Source organism: Lissotriton vulgaris, chromosome 6, assembly GCF_964263255.1.
Source record: "Lissotriton vulgaris chromosome 6, aLisVul1.2, whole genome shotgun sequence".
NCBI lineage: Eukaryota > Metazoa > Chordata > Amphibia > Caudata > Salamandridae > Lissotriton > Lissotriton vulgaris.
The window spans coordinates 1594746654-1594764616 of record NC_141694.1 but is presented as its reverse complement, the minus strand read 5'-3'; the positions used below and the strand labels follow the sequence as shown (position 1 = coordinate 1594764616).

The 17963-nt window shown below is 43.0% G+C and overlaps 1 protein-coding gene across 1 annotated transcript in view; it reads left to right on the top strand.

Annotated features, from left to right (window-relative positions):
* The window catches only part of PPP1R21 (protein phosphatase 1 regulatory subunit 21), a 383731-nt gene that overhangs the window by 288220 nt on the left and 77548 nt on the right, over positions 1-17963 (top strand). Inside the window, exons 17-19 of the mRNA XM_086927763.1 lie at positions 3727-3975; positions 6783-6818; positions 17218-17334. Of these exons, the coding sequence (XP_086783889.1) occupies positions 3727-3975; positions 6783-6818; positions 17218-17334 (402 nt within the window). The remainder of the gene's footprint in view (positions 1-3726; positions 3976-6782; positions 6819-17217; positions 17335-17963) is intronic.

Genomic DNA, 17963 nt, shown 5'->3' with positions numbered 1-17963 from the left:
CTAAAGTTTATTGTTTATCTAAAAAAAACAAAATAGTTAACACCTTAGCTGCTTCGCAAATATCCCTCCCCAGTGCTGCGCTGTCCATTGGAACTAGTGCTGAATGGACGTCCAATGGTCGTGCGCAGCACTGGGGAGGTAGCGCTCGTGACGACCGTTGGCCGTCAGCAGCGCTTAAGAGGTTAAAACCAAAAATAATGTTTTGGTCACAAAAATCACACATTGCCATAGTAGTCCCTGGTGCTTAATCACTTAAGGGGAAACTGTGCACTTGCTCCTCAAGAAAGCCCGTCATGCCTTCACTCACGGTGAAGTTAGCCAACGGCTGAAGTGGGCCGATCCATTATTGGCCCCATGCGAAGAGGGTGGAAGAAAATGTGAATGACACTATAAAAGACCAGTGGTTGAAGAGGGCTGGCTCAAAACATCTGTAAGAAAGTAGACCATACATACTTTGTAAGTACAATTAAAAGGGCATACACAGTCCATCCAGTAAAAGAATTACTTAATTTGGTTATTTTGTCTCATTCAGTCTTGCATCTTTGCACGTTTATTATGGAAAATCGAGCCAATATCTTTAGTTGTCCAAGAGTACTAATGAAACATTTTAAATATTGTAAGGGGATCAGTGACAGCGGACAAAGGACAATACCACTTAATAAAACTTGAAAGCATGTGAAGGGATTGGATAACATGTCATTAAAATGATACGAAGGGAAGGGGAACAATTATGGGAATATCATATGCTATTAGCTTGTTCCGCCCATGCAGAAGAAGGGTGTACCAAATTTTTAATCCACTAAAATGAACCGATTAGACATCACATAATATGTTTAATATAAATTAATCAAATTAAACAGTTCTCACCTACTCCATATAAGCTGATGTAGCCTAGTGGTTTTAAAGGATAAAATGATCAAATAACGTTCTCCTGTCTCTGCTTCATAGCTTGTATGTGGAGTTGCACCTCTAGAATGGATAACCAATGTATATTGGGGTGAGGGAGGCGGCCAGGGACCGGCTATTGAAGTCAATAGCATTTGTGCCACTTTGAAGCACATACTTTGTAATATCAGAAAGAGCAACTCTTTCCCTATTAATTATTTTGACTAACATAACACACAATTTAAAAAAATGGCGTATACCGAAAAGAGATACAGTGCCCAAGACCACTCTGTTGTGTTCTGCTTAGGATGTAGTAATACCCTCAAATGTATCATATGTATACAATTTCTGAGTAATTACACCAGTCTCCCCACACTTTAGCATGTTTCTGTGGGCACTCCATCAATTAATACACATAGTCATCAGCTTTTACGCAGTAGTCCATTGACCTGTGGAGGGGGCAAATGTAGACCTCCAGTGACATGTGATATCACTTTTAGCAAAAAACAAGCCCATTGCTACCTAATGTCGGGTGATCCTCCTGCCTCCCCATTCATCCATTTAGCCTAATAGCACTATTTAGGACTGTAGTGGAACCAGCCTCCCCGTCACTTAAGTCAGGATATTACATTTGCTGGATCGTGGGGCACTCCATACCTTATTTTGCATCTACGTCAGTGTGGGTTTAGTTTGTGTATCAATGTATATAGTCTTGAGTTAAATTAGCCTCATTCTCACAGAAATTGGCAATACTCTGGGGGCCATCTTTGCCTCCACCCAATCCTTTTCCTCCAGCAGGCATATGTCCTGTTCTCACTTTTCCTTCAGTGATTGCCTGGGGTCAGGTGTATTATTAGCAAGTGTAGAATTCATTTTAGAAATCTCCTTAACACCCAACTCAATCATACTAAGCTTAGCTTCTCATGGGCTACTGTCAGAGTGGGCCTGCAATCCCTCTTGGTGTACCTTGAGTGTATGGTGCAACTGCAGGTATCAATAGAATTGCATTCTATGCATATTGTAGGTCTCTAAGTTGTGCGAAGTTGCAAATGTTATTTTCCTCCACGATATTCCCCAGCTTAATATTTCCTATAATGTCCCAAGATATGAATCCCTCTAGACCAACAGTAGGCTTCAACTTGCCATACCACAACAAAACAAGATTTATGCAGTCAACACCCCTTGCCATATAATCAACCTCATCTTGTGATGCTACATGATAGGGATGTCAGTAGGGAGGAAGGTCTGCGTCTTTAATGGGACCAAACAGTAGATAAAGTATACTGCAACGTTTCACGCTCATCAGTTTAGAGGCTACCACAGGGTCCCTGCAATTCACCTATAGCTAATAGTTTATTAGTACTAATCGGTTTGCCCAGTAGTATAACTTCTGCAATCCTAAGCCCCCTCCAAACGGTATTAATACACATTTGCGAAATGGTATCCGGGGCTGGGAGGCCCCCGGTCCCGCAAGAATCATACAGTCACAGATAGTAGTATTTGGAAAAATGTCAATATTATTTCATAAGCTAAGTTCTAAAGGCCATAGAGTAAACGATGAAGGGAGATCATTTTAAACATTGCAACTCTACCAGCTACACAGATGGGAGGTCCGCACCAAGCCGCCACGTTACTTCGTACACGGGCGACCAAAGGTGTGATGTTTAGATTCCATGCCTGCTGTTTTGTATTTACTATTTGGATACCGAGTTATGTGAAGTGTTCCTCGGCCCATTGGAGGTTGGTTGTCTCCCTAATATCCCCATGGAATAGGACACTTTACCCCGCACACTTTTACTCCGCATGCCTTACCCCGCAGTTTTTACTTTGCAAAATCTTTTACAACGCAGAGCTTTACAACGCAATCCATTACAATGCATTCCTCAGTACAACGCAATTTACTATTCTAACTCCATGTGCCGTTTCTTTGGGGAATCCATTATAATAGTTTGCGTTGGAGAGCCCTGTGTTGTAAAAGATTTTGCGGAGTAAATATATGGGGTAATGGCATGCGGAACAACGCATGCGGGGTAAGGGATGTTTCCCACCCCATGCTCCTACGATACTGGTACGTATGTTGATTTGATTTAGTTAACCATCTGGCCAGAGACCCCCCCCCCCCCATAACACCTTCCTCCTCAGAGTCCTCCATATTTACTACAATAAATAGTTTATCATTTAGGGTAGGTGATTCCTTTTTGCACACGTGAGAATTTTAGGACCATTAGTTATTGAGGGCAGGGCAAGGTCTGGTCATAGAAATGTAATTTATAATTTAACACAAATTCAACATTATTAGGTTAGGAGCTAAAGGACAAATGAGTTAAAAAAAAAAAATGATATCAAGTATTTTTAGTTTAGTCACTGTAAAATAATTTCTAGGACTGCGTTTAGGGTAGCTGCATGCCATCCATGCTGAGAGAACTGCAGTAACTTCATTATGAAGAGAAGCAGAAAATTGGGAAGTTTCAAAAAAAGTTCAGAAACATTGGTGTACAAATACTTCGAAACCAAAAGGAATGAAGTATATAAAAGGTGGAATGCATGCCACTTCAGAGTTTTTTCTAAAACTTTGCTTTGCTTACAATTTGAGGAATGGGTCTCTTTAAGACTATTGCCACCTATTAAAACACAATAAAAATTATATTTCGAAACAAACTGAGTAATCCGAAGTAAAGACTAAAGACTTTAAATGTACAATTATGATTGGTTTGCAGTATTGCTGGGCCAGAGCAACTACCACGGTTTTCACAAACAATAAAGATTGTTAGTCATGCTCCTTTACAAATGTCCCTTACAGAAGCAGAATTTCAGGGCAAATGCTCCTTTTTTTGTTCACAGGTACAGCAAAGTCTAGAGAAGATAGGTAAGCTGGAACAGGAAAAGGAACACTGGATGTTAGAAGCACAGTTATCCAAAGTCAAGCTAGAAAAAGAAAACCAAAGGAGATCTGATACTACAAAGAGCACATCTACTGGGCAACTGGCAGAGCTATTACAGGAAAATGCAGTATCAGTAAATGAGAGCCAACATGGCCAAGAAGACATAATGGATAAATATTTGAGAGACTCTATGAACAGTACAAGCTTGGTAGGTATATATTTAATTGTTACTCTGCATGATTGGCCATGTATCTGTTTACTACATTTTTGCAAAGGTCAGGAAAGAAAATAGTTTTATGTATCTTCTTGTCTGCATTACTTTGTTTCAATCTGGATTTCATTTATAGGTTAATGGTTTCTACACAGATGAAAATGGGATAGAAATGTAGTTTCTACAGGAGGCTTGCAGGTAAAGGTGCCTGTGCATGTGCTGGTTGTAGTCAGTAGGAAAGACTTGAACTAGGGTCAAAAGTGGAGTCTTCTAGACATAGAAGACCATGTGATAAGGGTGAGCATCAAGTATCATCAAACTCAATTTGAATGTATTAGGAGGAACATAGTATGCCCTTTGGAGCATGTTTACCATAAAAGATTAGGACAAACTGCGATCTGTAAGATTGGCTTGGGCTGTTTAAGTCTTTCCGCAAGGACTACGTTTTCAGTAGTGTCAAAAGCTGCAGCAGGCAGGTGGCTTTCTTGGCCCTTATCAACCACATGTGGAAAGTCGTATGATTCGCCCAGCTCTGTCCCAGATTGATTGTTTTGGATGAATTGGAGGTTCTGAATTTTATTTTGAACAAAATCTTTTCCTGAAGATCCATTTCTGATTAATGTATTCAGTTGTTTCTTTTGATATCCTCTATAATATGGATTCCTCTTCAAACCCCTCCACTACTCAAGATGCTTGGATGCAGTACCTATTTAGAGTGTATTTTCCCACGTATAACACCCCTGCGGCCCTCCAACCCGGTTTCTTTTCCATTCTAGTTGACATTGTATGGTGTTTGTCCATACTTTTTGTCTGCTGCTGTATTATGTTTTAGATGTTTTGAAGCAAAGCAGCCTCTTTACAACATTCATGGCCTTTTTAGCAGGAGAAAACGTGTCTTAAAGTTATGCGACACTACTACTGTTCTAATGCTAGAATTTGAACAAATGGTTGTTTAAAGTAGTTTCTTTAAATTAAGTATTTTTGTCATATCATAGTCACAGGCATCCTGGAATGAACAAAAATCACTGAAATTAGTGATCCTCTGCATGCGTAATGGTAGTGATAGTAGATTGTTGTTGGGCCTGTGGTTGTAACTAAAGTGGCATTAGTGGAAAAATACTGCATACCATGAGGCCATCAGAATTCAGTGGTTTGTTGGTTTGGGGTTGAATGATGAGGGGTTAATTGGCTGGATGATGAGAGACATTAATTTTATAATGGTAGCAATACATTTTAGGAAATATCTTCAAATTAAAAAGGAGAGGGAGAGTTTGTGTGGGGAAGGTGAGTGATATAGCCCGGTAGGGAGGGATTTGTAGTGATGAGGACATTTAGTTGACGATGAGAAAGGAATGGAAAATGCTGTCGGGATGAGTGTACAGCAATATCTGCTATTTTATTATTTTGTTCACAAACCATGCATACAGGTTATCACACCTTTTTTGGGGAACCGGAACCTTGGATGTAAATGATTATTTAGGGGCCGTAACTGTTTGGAAGACATTTCCATATTTTGGCCTTTGAGATTTTCCCTGAATAAAATATCTTTTTGCAAAAACAGTTGTGGACTTGTGTAGGTTGATCAGTGATTCTTGATTTCTCTTGTTTTTGGTGATCGTGTGCTCCCGCTTCCATACTACCATTAAGTTGTCCCCTGACCTCAAGGATGCATTGTACAATGAACAATGCTTTTGCTGTGGTAACATTTGTAATCGGCCAGACACTATACTATGGAGTTTAAATTAAGTCTCATCTAAGTGTTATCTTTTCATTTAAGCCTTCATGTTTGTTGGGGAGGCACATGGCTGTTAACATCTCAGAATCTCAGAATCTAAGAGTCTGTTGCAAGTAGGAAAAAAAATGATAGGTCACTCACTCTAAGCTGGTCTGGATCCAAGGTGGTGCCATATCACAAATGTTTCAAGTTTTCTGGATCCAGTATAATTGTTGGCGATAGGGAGTATATTTGAATAGCAAAAATATTTTCCATAAATGAGTAAGTTGTATTATGTTGCCTCTATCTTTAGGTAGGCATTTACATCCTCCTAATGCATATTCCAAGGAACTCCAATCAGAATATTATGTGCTTATTAGTTTCTTTTTGTGCATTACGGACAATACCAAAGATCATCAACTTTATCGCAGGAACGAAGTATAAGGGAGAATTTACTAAAGTAGACTTTGTGAATACATTTTCTTAGTTTTAAAAATGTATGTGCGCGAAATAATGCTTTATTTCTGGATGAAGTTTGAGAAGCATTTGCTATCAGTTGGGTATACATGTCTTGCCGGTTACCAGTCAACTTATCCTAACATGGATTACCAACTTCACTGTGTTGGTGTTGGACCTTTTAACATTTTGAGATTTCAGCAACTCAATTAACATGCAGCATTTTACTAGTGGTGTATAAAGCTAATAGAAGCTATGTGATGATTGAGGTCTGATGTTCCTCTTATGTGATTTTATGCGATAGTGATTGAGGGACTTTGATTTGAAGTAATTCTGTAATTGGCTTGGCGATCAATCTTGTCTGCTGTTAAAAACTCTGAATGTTAAGCTAAATACTAAAAGAGAAACTGATGTTTGTCCAAGTTTCAGATCTTTCTGCTGCTTATTGCTGTACTCGAAAGGATTTTGGAAAGCCACAAAAGAAACTATTAAAATGTCTATGTTAAAATGTATTCAATTTATGTATACTTCCACGCTGAGCCAGTTAATTATGGTGTTGACTAGGTCATATTGAAAATTGTTTGTCCCGCTCAGATTTGCTTATTTTTTGTATTTGTATTTTTTATTTTTGTAGATTGGAATATTGACTGTGAAAGCTACAAATCAAGAGGTACTGCATGACTTTTCATACACCTTGCATTTACGATAAATGTTAAGAGAAATGTTGTTATTTATTTTGCCTCATTGTTCGATTTTGCTTGTTTTATATATAACATCTCAATCACTTCTTACCCAAGACATACTTTTATAACATCATATTGCACATTGACACCCATAAACAGCTTGAGCATTTAACATCGAAGCAGTTTCATACCCATATGCTTGCAAACTGCACCATCCTCTGTTCTTTCCAGGAGTAGTTAATTACAGACAGTGCCATGGATGAGATGATGGTTGGATGGTAATGACAGGACCAAATTTAAGGCTAAGAGTATTAGAGTGGCCGTTAAGGTTACAGACTAACTCAAAGTATCAGTCTTATCCTATTGATACTTTTCCTATACATACTAAATAAAGAAATAAAAGATGCAGGTTTTGGTTAACTGGGCATCACACAAATGTATTTCTCAGAGCCTGCTGATCAAATTAAGAGTTTCTCCAGGGAATTGCATGAAAATAATTATGCATTCAGTGGTGTAAGATTCCCACAGAGCTGCAAGTCTCCTTGATTGATAATGCTAGTGAACCACCACTGACGCCACAAGACTAAACAGAAAGCCCATCCAGAAGATAGGTACCTGAAACCTGTGACAGCTTATAAACCTTGCAATAGCAGTGATTGCTGATGGCCCCCCAGCACCTGTCCTGTAATAATTGATGGTGTCTAGACGATCTGTTCAAAGATGTTCTGTCTGGGTTGAGGGTACAGCCCCATATGGCATTCAAGTTATTAAAAATGTCAGTTGGTGACAAGTATCTCCTAAAGAAAAATGCAAGTAGATTGAGTACAGGTTTTCAGCCATCTTTGGGTGTAAATACTCCAGTGTTTCCAATTGTAGTCTTACTAGTTATTTAAACTATGTGCACCCAAATACTACTGGGATTGACCTCTTTGCTTGGTATGTCACTTTGGAAAACATAATTTTTTATGCACCTCGTAACTTATAAAAAACGGAAGGAACATATCTAAAAGACTATCCAAAAATATCTGCAACTTTTGAAACCAGTTGAAAATACAGAGAAGTTAATTTCTTGTTCATATGAAACTCTGACAGTAAAAGAGGAATTTCAGACGTGTGCTCACCGAGTACCATCTTATCTCTTTTAGTTATGTAAGGCCCTGATGAATGAAGTGTCCAGAGCTCAGTTCCTCTCAAACAAGGTTATCTTCTACTTGGTGTTAGGAAGAAAAAAGTTGATTAAACTGTTTTGAACAAGAATAAAGATTGTGTTTAGCATGCTCTTGAGGAATCGGATGCCTGGAAGAATGTTTTCCATGTGTCCAAATTGATACCAGTCTCTGTAGAGTTTTCAGCAGAGGAAATAACTTTTATGATGGATGAGGGCAGATAACATTTAGCCTTCTCAAGTCTCTTGGGCCAAAATCTCAGCTCAATTACTCCTGTAATTTGATTGTGCGAATTTATTTCTAGCTTCCATCACAAGGGCTTACCTTTGGGGAAGGAATAAGCTCGGGTTGTTGGCACAGCTGAAGGAGATTAAAGAAGCAGAACTAGCAAGGCCTTCCGAGGTATGAGACCAATTGAAGATGTTACTGAACCTTCCAAACACGCTGAAGACCTACCGAGGGCAAGGAACTCATACTTGTACTCTTCATCAGCATTTGACCATGAAATCATCTCTTAAGATGCTGGGTTCCGATCCTTGCTGAAATCAGATTCCTGTTATTAGTTTCATCTGGTTGCTATCGGATCAATATGGTGGAGGCCTCATGTTTGGAAAATCATGGTGCCCTCCACAGGGAGGAGCACGATAAGTAAACCAAGTAGCCAATGTAAACCTACACAAACATTGGTTTTGGTGTCTAGCTCCCTCAGTTGTCAGAAGGACTTAGGAGGGTGTGAGGCTTTTTCTGAATTCACTAGTAGACTTGAGAGTAGCATTGGATGCCTTCTAGAACACTGCTTCAGCTGCTTTAACCAGGTTTGCATGTCTACTGCAAAGCACTTGATCTTCTGTCGCTAGTCCATACATAAGTAATGGCTATTCTAAGTAATTTGCATTTTGGGTAGTATTACCAAATATTCAAGGTCATCCTCCAAAGTAGGAATGCCATAGGCAACTTAACCTATAAATTAAATAAAGCTAGCAGTGGACAGTTATCAATTTGAAAAACTAATTTGCAGGAGCCGACATTGCTCCTGCGAGGGAGACATTGTGTTTTGCTTGCTGCCTCTGGGTGGGAGCAATGTGTGTTTTTCAGCGTGAATCTTCTCTGGATTCACTATGATGTGCAGTATTTCCCTTTTTTTGTTGGTGGGCGTCGACGACGTATTGCCATTTGGTGCCCTTTTGTGACGTCGATGGACCTCCGGAAGCCCCACCTTTGGCAGCCATCTTCAGATTCTTTTTTCCGCCGTTAGGTCTGGATCGATACAGAGAAGCTCCTGATATTGGAGAGAAGAATCGTGGAAAAAACAAGAAGAATCGTTGGTAAAAATCGGTAGAGCGTAGTCTTCCATTTTCATCTTTAAATCTACAAAGACCGCAGCTCGACGAAGAGAAGAAATCTAGAACTTCGTCGACGACAGGATAATGCGCATGCAGGAGGCTCCCTAGAGTGGTAATGGACAAAACGCCATTCAAGTTTTGTAAGAACTGCCACCACAAATACGCTCAAAAGGATCAGCACCCGGTCTGTAACCTGTGCCTACTGCTGGACCATCGTAGCGACAACTGTAACGCCTGCTCTGTCTTCACCCAGAAGACGTTGAGGGTAAGAGAAAGGCAGTGACGAGCCAATTACAACATGCAGGACCAAGGACCACCGCCATCGCTGCGAGACCTGGCCCACTCCAGTGAGAGGAGGAAGACAACATCGCCGAAGCACCTGAAGGCGACGAGGAAACAGAAGTTTTGATTGTGGAAGTCGAGAGGAAGACTTCAAAGGAGGTAAGAGAGTCGTCGACCTCGAAAAAACCAGAAGAGTCGAATGTCAGACTCAAAAAAGCATAAAGGATCCTCTGTGTCGAAGCATTGAGCGACCGTAGCTGCATCTAAACAAAAACAGACCGTAGGATCCTTGGATAAGGACTCTGGGGTGGCCAAGGTCCTCGAAAAAAAACAAGACGTCAAAGGACAGTCTGGAGAAGGACGCCTTGGTGTTGAAAAAAGAGAGACCAAAGCAAACATTGACGACCGCTTCGGCGTCGTCAGTTGAAAAACAGAAAGCTAACAATCTAGGCGCCGGAACACATAAGACCGGGATTGAGAAAAAGCGAAGAAGGCTCAAAGCCGAAATGGCGAATATCCTTCAACGCAAAAAAGACTTTGACGAAAGTGTGAGAAGTTGGCCCGATATGCAACGTTCGCTATTCTAGCGACCGCTATGTATCGTTCCAACGACCCTTATGGTGTTTGGTTGTAAGTCAACCTATAGACTAGCTATCCTAGTAGCGTGGATACGAGCAGTCTAAGGCTAAAGACTCGAGAGGGCGTGTAAAGCCAGCTGTTTACCACACATGTACCCCTTGAACACCCAGTGAAAGGACACCACACAAGTGTTATGAAAATAAACAGGATATTTATTAAGATTCACAACAGCCCTGGACTCTTTATGAGGACAGGGTACTAAGCACAAACCAAATCTCTTAGGAAAATACTTCAAGTGCACAATTAAAACAAGTGTCCGAGGACACGGAAAGTTTAAGGTCTCGGGCGGACCCGATAAGGCATGTCGGAAGCGAGGGACTCGGGACCCTAGAGTAAAGAGGCTATGCAGGCACCGAAATGCCGAGTTACCTAGCCACGAGGGCTGCGGCTGCACAAGTCTTACAGGCGTCGGGGTCTTCGCTGACGAGCCAGGAGCCGGAAGAAAAGGAGTTGCTGGCCGGCGACCAGTGATGAATAGTTCGTAGAGATCCAAGCCTGGATCAGAGATTGTTGATACCTGAAAGCAGAGGGGACCAAGTTCGTACTACTAGCCAGTAGTCAGAGGGTACCAGGATGGCACCGGTTGGCCGTCACCTCGACCAGGTGAGTGGGCGACGCTAGGCTCTGCAGTCTCACGGACCAGGAGGCGTTGTCGGCGACCACGGCGGAGGTGCGAGCTGTCCCACGAAGGATGATGCTGTCGGCGTCGCTGGGCCCAGGATGGGGCAACAAGCCTTGGCAGATCTCAGGGCCACGTGGTGGGCCTAAGATGGCGTCTTGAGTGGACCAGGAGGGTCCGGGGTGCTTCTCGCAAAGATGGAAGCAAGGGCCAGTCTGGAGCAACCAGACCAGCAGTGTTGATTGTCGGATGTCGTCACAGAAGGGCACAAGCCAGCGGCTAGTGACCAGACAACGTGCTGAGCAGCGAGCAGAAGGGCCCCACGCAGATCGTGGAGATGCTGGGAGACTGCACTTCGGTGCTGGAGCGGCTCAGGGTCGGGGCTTCTCGGACCCCAGAGCACTCACCAGGGAATCGCTTCGATGGTCGTGCTGGTTAAGAGCGTGCAGGTTCTGATGATGGCCGGTCCCTCGAGGTCTCGTCGCACCCACAGATCACAGCTGAGCTGATGACGCGGGTAGAGGTCATTGGTGCCAGGGAAGCCGGTTCTCGTCGAGCTGGGCCGTCGGATCCTTGAGGAAGGACTTGCAGCAAACCGCAGAGTTCTTAGATGGTGCCCGCTGATGCAGGGTGACTACTCCTTAGTCACAAGGGAGAAATCTTGAGAAGAGTCTTGAGTGTCCTTTCGTAGAAAGTAGTTCTTGATTCAAAGATGATCTGATTTGGAAGGGTCCCCGCTCCGGCCTTTATTCTAAAGAAAGGGGTGGGTGCTTGACTAGGTCCTGCCCTAAGGGTGGGACCAGGAAGGGAGGTAGTTACACCCCTCTCCCCTGCCGGACTTTCCCCAGGCCAGGGCTGGTGCCCCTGGAACTGGTTCTGACCGGCAGATGCGTAGTGAGCACCGGGGTGCCACTCCGCAGTCACCTTCTCGCAAAAGCCCTACCTACCCAGAATACACAAACCCTGTCTGGGACGGTGCGAACACCGCCCTCGACAGGAAACCCTTTGTCCAAGCTCTCCTCGCTGGAAGGACTCCCAGCAGCAGGAGGTCAGACTCGTGTCTGTGGTGGCAGCATCCATTTTGTGGAGCTGAGGCTTTAGTTAACTTTAACCGGGGTTCACAGTTACGTACATGTCGTGTCCCTCTAGAAGGGCGGAATGCTAACCTCGTCGCCAGAGTTGGTGAGAGGGCAGCATCCCGATTCGTATGACACCTTACTCGACATGTCTTGATAACGCGACACCGAAGTTACCGATGTGGTACGCGTTATCATGGAACAGCCATTGGGTCTTGATTCCGCAAGCTGCAACCGGCTCGGCTCGGGCCAGAACCTAGTTCACACGAGCCCATGCACTCTGCCTTCAGGATTGTCAAGGCCTGCCATAGGAGTGACTGATAGGAACTCGAGTGTCCATTGTATGGTTAGATATAGGGCTACTATATCTAAAGCAAAGTGTGATTACCCGACTTCGCCCCAGCTGTCATGCAGCCAGTTGTGTCAAATTTAGGAGGCCAGCCAGGGGTGGCATAATACATGCTGCAGCCCCTGACGGCCCTGGGTACACCTATGCCCTGAGTTACAGGGTCTGATAAGGTGGCCCAGTACCAATTGGTAAATGCACCTAGGGTACATATTGTAATTTAGAAAGAGAACAGCCAGGCTGTGGGTCTGATTAGCAGGCCCACAGCCAGAGAAAGTCGTAAACCAGTGAAACAAAAGCAAAAAATCTGGGTGATCATAGGATTGCAGACCCTACTCTCCTACAGAAAGCTTGAAGCAATTCCAGATACCCCTGAAAACAAGAGAAAGACGAAACCCAAGGGGTTGCCGAAGACACTATACCACCAATAATCCCAGAAATAATCGAAGAGGAAGAAGAAGGTTCTTACTTCTTCGGGGAAGATGTCGAACAAGACGAACAAGCATACGCGGAATTGTTGAACTCAGAGACTCAAGAGTTCCAGTGGCAAGACCTTGACGCCGAATCGCCCGAAGAATCTGTAGAATCCTATCCTTCAAGGCCATCTCCCCCAGATGACATTGGCATGTATAACCAGGTGATAAAAAAAGCGGCAGAAACATATGGGGTTCAGCTCGAGGAAGAAAAACCTCAATACTGCTTTTTATTGGAGACTTTGATGCCTTCACAAACTAGGAACCAATTCCTACAAATGCAACCTAGTGTATTAAACCAGGGAAAAGAGGCATTCAAGGAGCCTGCTGTTTGCAAGGCTATAACACCAAGATCAGAGAAAAAATATAACCACTGCTCTAAAGACCCTTTATACACCAGGGGATCATTCCCAGCTCTATCATTGCCTCACCAGCAAGGAATAGGGCAAATGTGCTTACTACAGTGGGACCACCTCCTGACAAGGAAAGTAAGAGGATGGACCTTGTAGGAAGAAAGATGGAGAGAAGCGCAGCAAACCAGTGGTGCATTGCAAATTCCAATGCATTGCTCCACAGGCCTGCCTATCAGCACTGGTAAGAGGTAGGGGAACTGTTGCAAAACCTACCAGAACAATTCCAAAAAAGAGCAAGCCACTTGGTGGAAGAAGGCAAGAACATTGCAAACACATGTTTAAAATCTGTCTTTGATGCTGCTGAAACATCTAGCAGGCAAATGATGATTGGCATAACAGGAAGGAGAAACGCATGGCTCAGAATCTCAGGTTTCAAGCCAGAAGTGCAGAGCAACATCATTAATTCTCCATTCAATGGCGAGCAATTGTTTGGAATGGTGGTTGATGAAAAACTAAATCCGCTAAAAAAGGGCAATGAAACCGCAAGATCCATGGGAGCCCTGCAGTTCAGTGGTATGCGTAGAGGCACACCATCAACGAGACCAGGGGGAAGAGGTAAGCAACAACCTACTACCTCACACCAACATTACCAGCAAACATTCCAAGCCGGGAACCAGATCACACAGGGACAGCAACGAAGCTGGCAATATCAAGGACGATCAAACTACCCAAAAGCACAATGGCTGTTCTAAGAGAAGCTAAGAAACCAACAACAAGAAAATGTTACACAGCAAATTGGAAAAGATACACACAATGGTGTCTTAAAAAACGTCTTGTCGACAAAAATCACAAAAGAAAGAACAGGGCTAAAATACCTCATACAGTTACCACAAAGTAAATTATACTTTACACCAAACAGTCCCTGGAAGCAGCTAAAAGAATTGCACCACCAAAAATGGTGCCAGCACCAACATGGAATCTAAACATTGTTCTTGCACAATTAATGAAGGCACCTTTCGAACCACTGCACAAAGGAAACTGCAAATGCTTACAATAAAAACATAATTTTTAGTGGCAATAACATCACTACGTAGAGTTGGTGAACTACAGGCACTAACACTACAGGAACCCTACTTTCAAATACATAGTAACAGAATTGTCATAAGGACAGATCCACAATTCATGCCCAAGGTGGTATCCAAATTCCACATAAATCAGAGTATACAGATACCAAGTTTCTTTCAAACCACAAAGGACAAATCGGAAAGAGCTTTACACTCACGACGCAAGGAGAGCAGTCATGTATTACGTGGAAAAAAACTAAAGAATACAGGAAAACAAAACAGTTATTCGTATCCTTTGCAAAACGTTTCTGGGATGACCAGTAACCAAAAACACAATCACAAGATGGACAGCACAAGCCATACAACTGTGCCACAAGCAAGCAAGACAAACTTTACAGGAATCACCACGGGTGCATTCAACTAGGAAAAAAGCAGCAACAATTGCATTTCTTGCAAACACTCCGATTCAATATATTTGCATGGCTGCAACATTCTCTTCTGTACACACATTCACTGAACATTACTGTGTGGACATTCAAATGAACACGGAAGCACAACTAGGACAGAGGGTCTTACAGCATCTACTACAAACCAAGTTCATCTTCCACCCAGCCACCACAAGACTAGCAAACTGCTACAAAGTCTATGCAATCATAGTGATCCAGAAAAGATTCATGCTGCAAAACTAATAGTTTCTTACCTGTCGGTGTAGTTTTGCAGCTTTAAGACTTTTCTGGATTCACTGCGAACCCAACCTCCTCCACCAAGGAAGAGAACAATAAGGAGGAAGGAGGGAATTTGCATTGAGCCAACCAGAAACCAGACACATGCATTCCTGGAATGTGTCCATAGACACTGCATGTTTCCCTTCAAGGGAAAATACCAATTGGGTGTTGTCAGCGTAATTGATCAGGTCGATCCCACCAGGCCCCTGGTGGTAAAGAGTATAATCTTATGCAGACTGGGTTACTGCAATTCCCTATATTTAGGTGCCCCCTCATATATCTTGCAGGGACTGCAAAGAGTCCAGACCTTTGCGGCCAAGCTGGCACTTAATGGACCACGTAGCTCCTCTACCACAATGGCTCTGAGAGACCTCCATTGGCTGCCCGTGAGGGACGGAGTCACATTTAAAACACTGTGTATTGTCTATAGAGCACTGCACAGTACGGGCCCCCTACCAATGCAGGAGAAATTTACATGGTACAAGCCCACTAGGCCTCTTCGCTCCTCTAGTCTGAGTCTAGCAACAACTACCAGATTCAAGAGAGCCAGGATGGGAGGTAGGGCTTTCTGCACAGTAGCGTCCCGGCTGTGGAATGAGCTGCCCCAGAACATCAGGCAAGCCGACTCCCTGATAGGTTTTAGAAGGAGCCTAAAGACCTGGCTATTCTAGATATATATAAATCTGAAACTACAAAACAGATTTACCCCAAATTAGAACAAGAACTCTTCCGGGACAAGCTATAACTTCCTGCCAAATTTGGTGTAATTCCGTTCAGTGGTTCAGGCTGTAGTCCTGTCTAAAATCTCTATCTGAAATTGCAAGGGGAAATCACATTTTAGGACCCCCTTTTTTTTGGCCGCCACTTGACTAATCACCCAGAAAGTTTGCAGACAGCTACTGAAGGTTTGAGACGTGAAGATTAGTCCAACGGCGCCAAAGTTATTAGCAAAACAAAATAACGATTTTCCTAGTTTCCATAGGAAGAGCGTTTTTTGTTTTGCAAATAACTTTGGCGCTGTTTAACATATCTTAGCGAAATCTTCAAAACTAATAGGACATTCACTTCAGCTGCTGTCTTGTAAGTTTCACAGGGACCGTGAAAAAGGAGGGGGGTCCCAAAACATGTTTTGCCCATGTTAATTCTCATAAGGAACTGAATTACATAAAATTTGGCAGTAAGGCAGATATTGATGTCCAGAGAAGGTCCTTTTTTTTCTTATTTGGTGTAAATATGTTCAGTAGTCGCACAGTTATTACATTCAAATGTGTATGTGTGTATATATATATATATATATATATATATATATATATATATATATATATGTGCAAATCCTCCGAGTAATCAACAGTCCCCGTGCGCACATAAAGTAGGAATGCCATAGGCAACATACCCAATAAATTAAATAAAGCTAGCAGTGGACAGATTTAAAAGAGAAAAACTATTTTTTTGTGTTATACTATATTCGGACCACCATCTCCCGGGGCGAAATTGTATTTTTCAAATGGGGGAGGGGGGTTGCGCACGGCTCCCCTCCCGGGCTGTTCTCGGTGGCAGGTCATACTGCATTCAAAGAAGGGTGCCATGCGCCGCCCCCCTCCCAGAGCCCTTTATGTCCCTAGGAACTGCCACCCCACAGGACCATCTCCTGCTACGTCCCAAGGTGCCCAACCCCGGGACACAGCTGATTGCTGTGGCTTAGTGGGAGCTTTAACTGCTCCCGCCAAGCCACAGCAAACACTCCGCTTTCAGCAAGCGAGAGAGGAGAAATGCTCTCGCTTGCTAGAAGCGGAGCATTTGTCTGTTTCCCTGGCCGTTGTCAAGTGAGCAGAGAGAAGGACAGATTGCTTTCATACACAGGGAGCTGCTTATTTAACAGCTCCCTGTGTGTGATAGCAATGTCGGCTCTGGAAAGAGCCAGGATGACTGCAGGGAGGAACCGTGGGGGCCTTGAGACTACCCCCGCGGTCCAAATCGGCCAGAGTAAGTGGACTGCGCTCCCCCCCCCCCCCCCCCCCCCCCCCTCCTGTATTAAAAAATAAAAGGCCGGGGGATGGAGCCCTCTGGACTGAAATCGACCAGGTGAGGAGGCTGTGCTGCCCGCCTCCTGTATTAATAAACAAAAAAAGTAAATGTAATATTTAAGGTCATAAGCAGTGCATTGTGGGGGCGTAAGTTATAGTTAGCTCAGGTAACTGCTGTTTTTGACTGGTTTATTCAATTGAAATGTGGCTTTATGGTTCCAGCAGAATTGATTTTTCAGGCATGAATGTAACAGCTTGTGTTTTTTTATATTACAGCCCACAGAAGCGGATTCTCGCGAAGATCTTATAAAAAATCATTACATGGCAAGAATAGTGGAAATTACAACGCAGCTACAGCTGGCTGATAGCAAGTCCGTCCATTTTCACGCTGAGGTAAGCATGGGTTATTATTGTTTCTAAATAAAACGAGCCTGAGAAATGATGTTTTTGACTCGTGTATAGTGAAAAAGTGTTTACCTCATTTATCTAACACATAATGCATTCGGAGCATGGGCAACAGCAGCCCAAGGTTCCCTACAACAAGAACAGGGCAGCTCTCTACAGCAGTAGTGCAAGATATAACGCATGCGCACAGAGGCTAACAGACACATACTGTGCAACACTAGTAGCAGCAGTGAATGCTTCCCTACACAACTCACACTTTTCCTTATTCCAAGTTATCTGTAGCACTTGGACCCCTGCTCCCTGCCCTAAGGAAAGAAGTTGGGCTACCTCGTCTCTTTTCTGCTTTCTCTGCTCTTTAAGAAACCTGATGAAGATGATATGTGTATATATATATATATATATATATATATATATATATATATATATATATATATATATATATATATATATATATATATATATATATATATATATATCTAACATGGGTGCACAGGTTTTGGCAAATTACCATGTCGTATAAAGTGCACAAAACCAATGCAGTTGGTGCTGTGTGATATGTACGTGGTTAGGTTACTACTAGGCTGATAAGACACGCACAGACTTTCATAAAAAATATA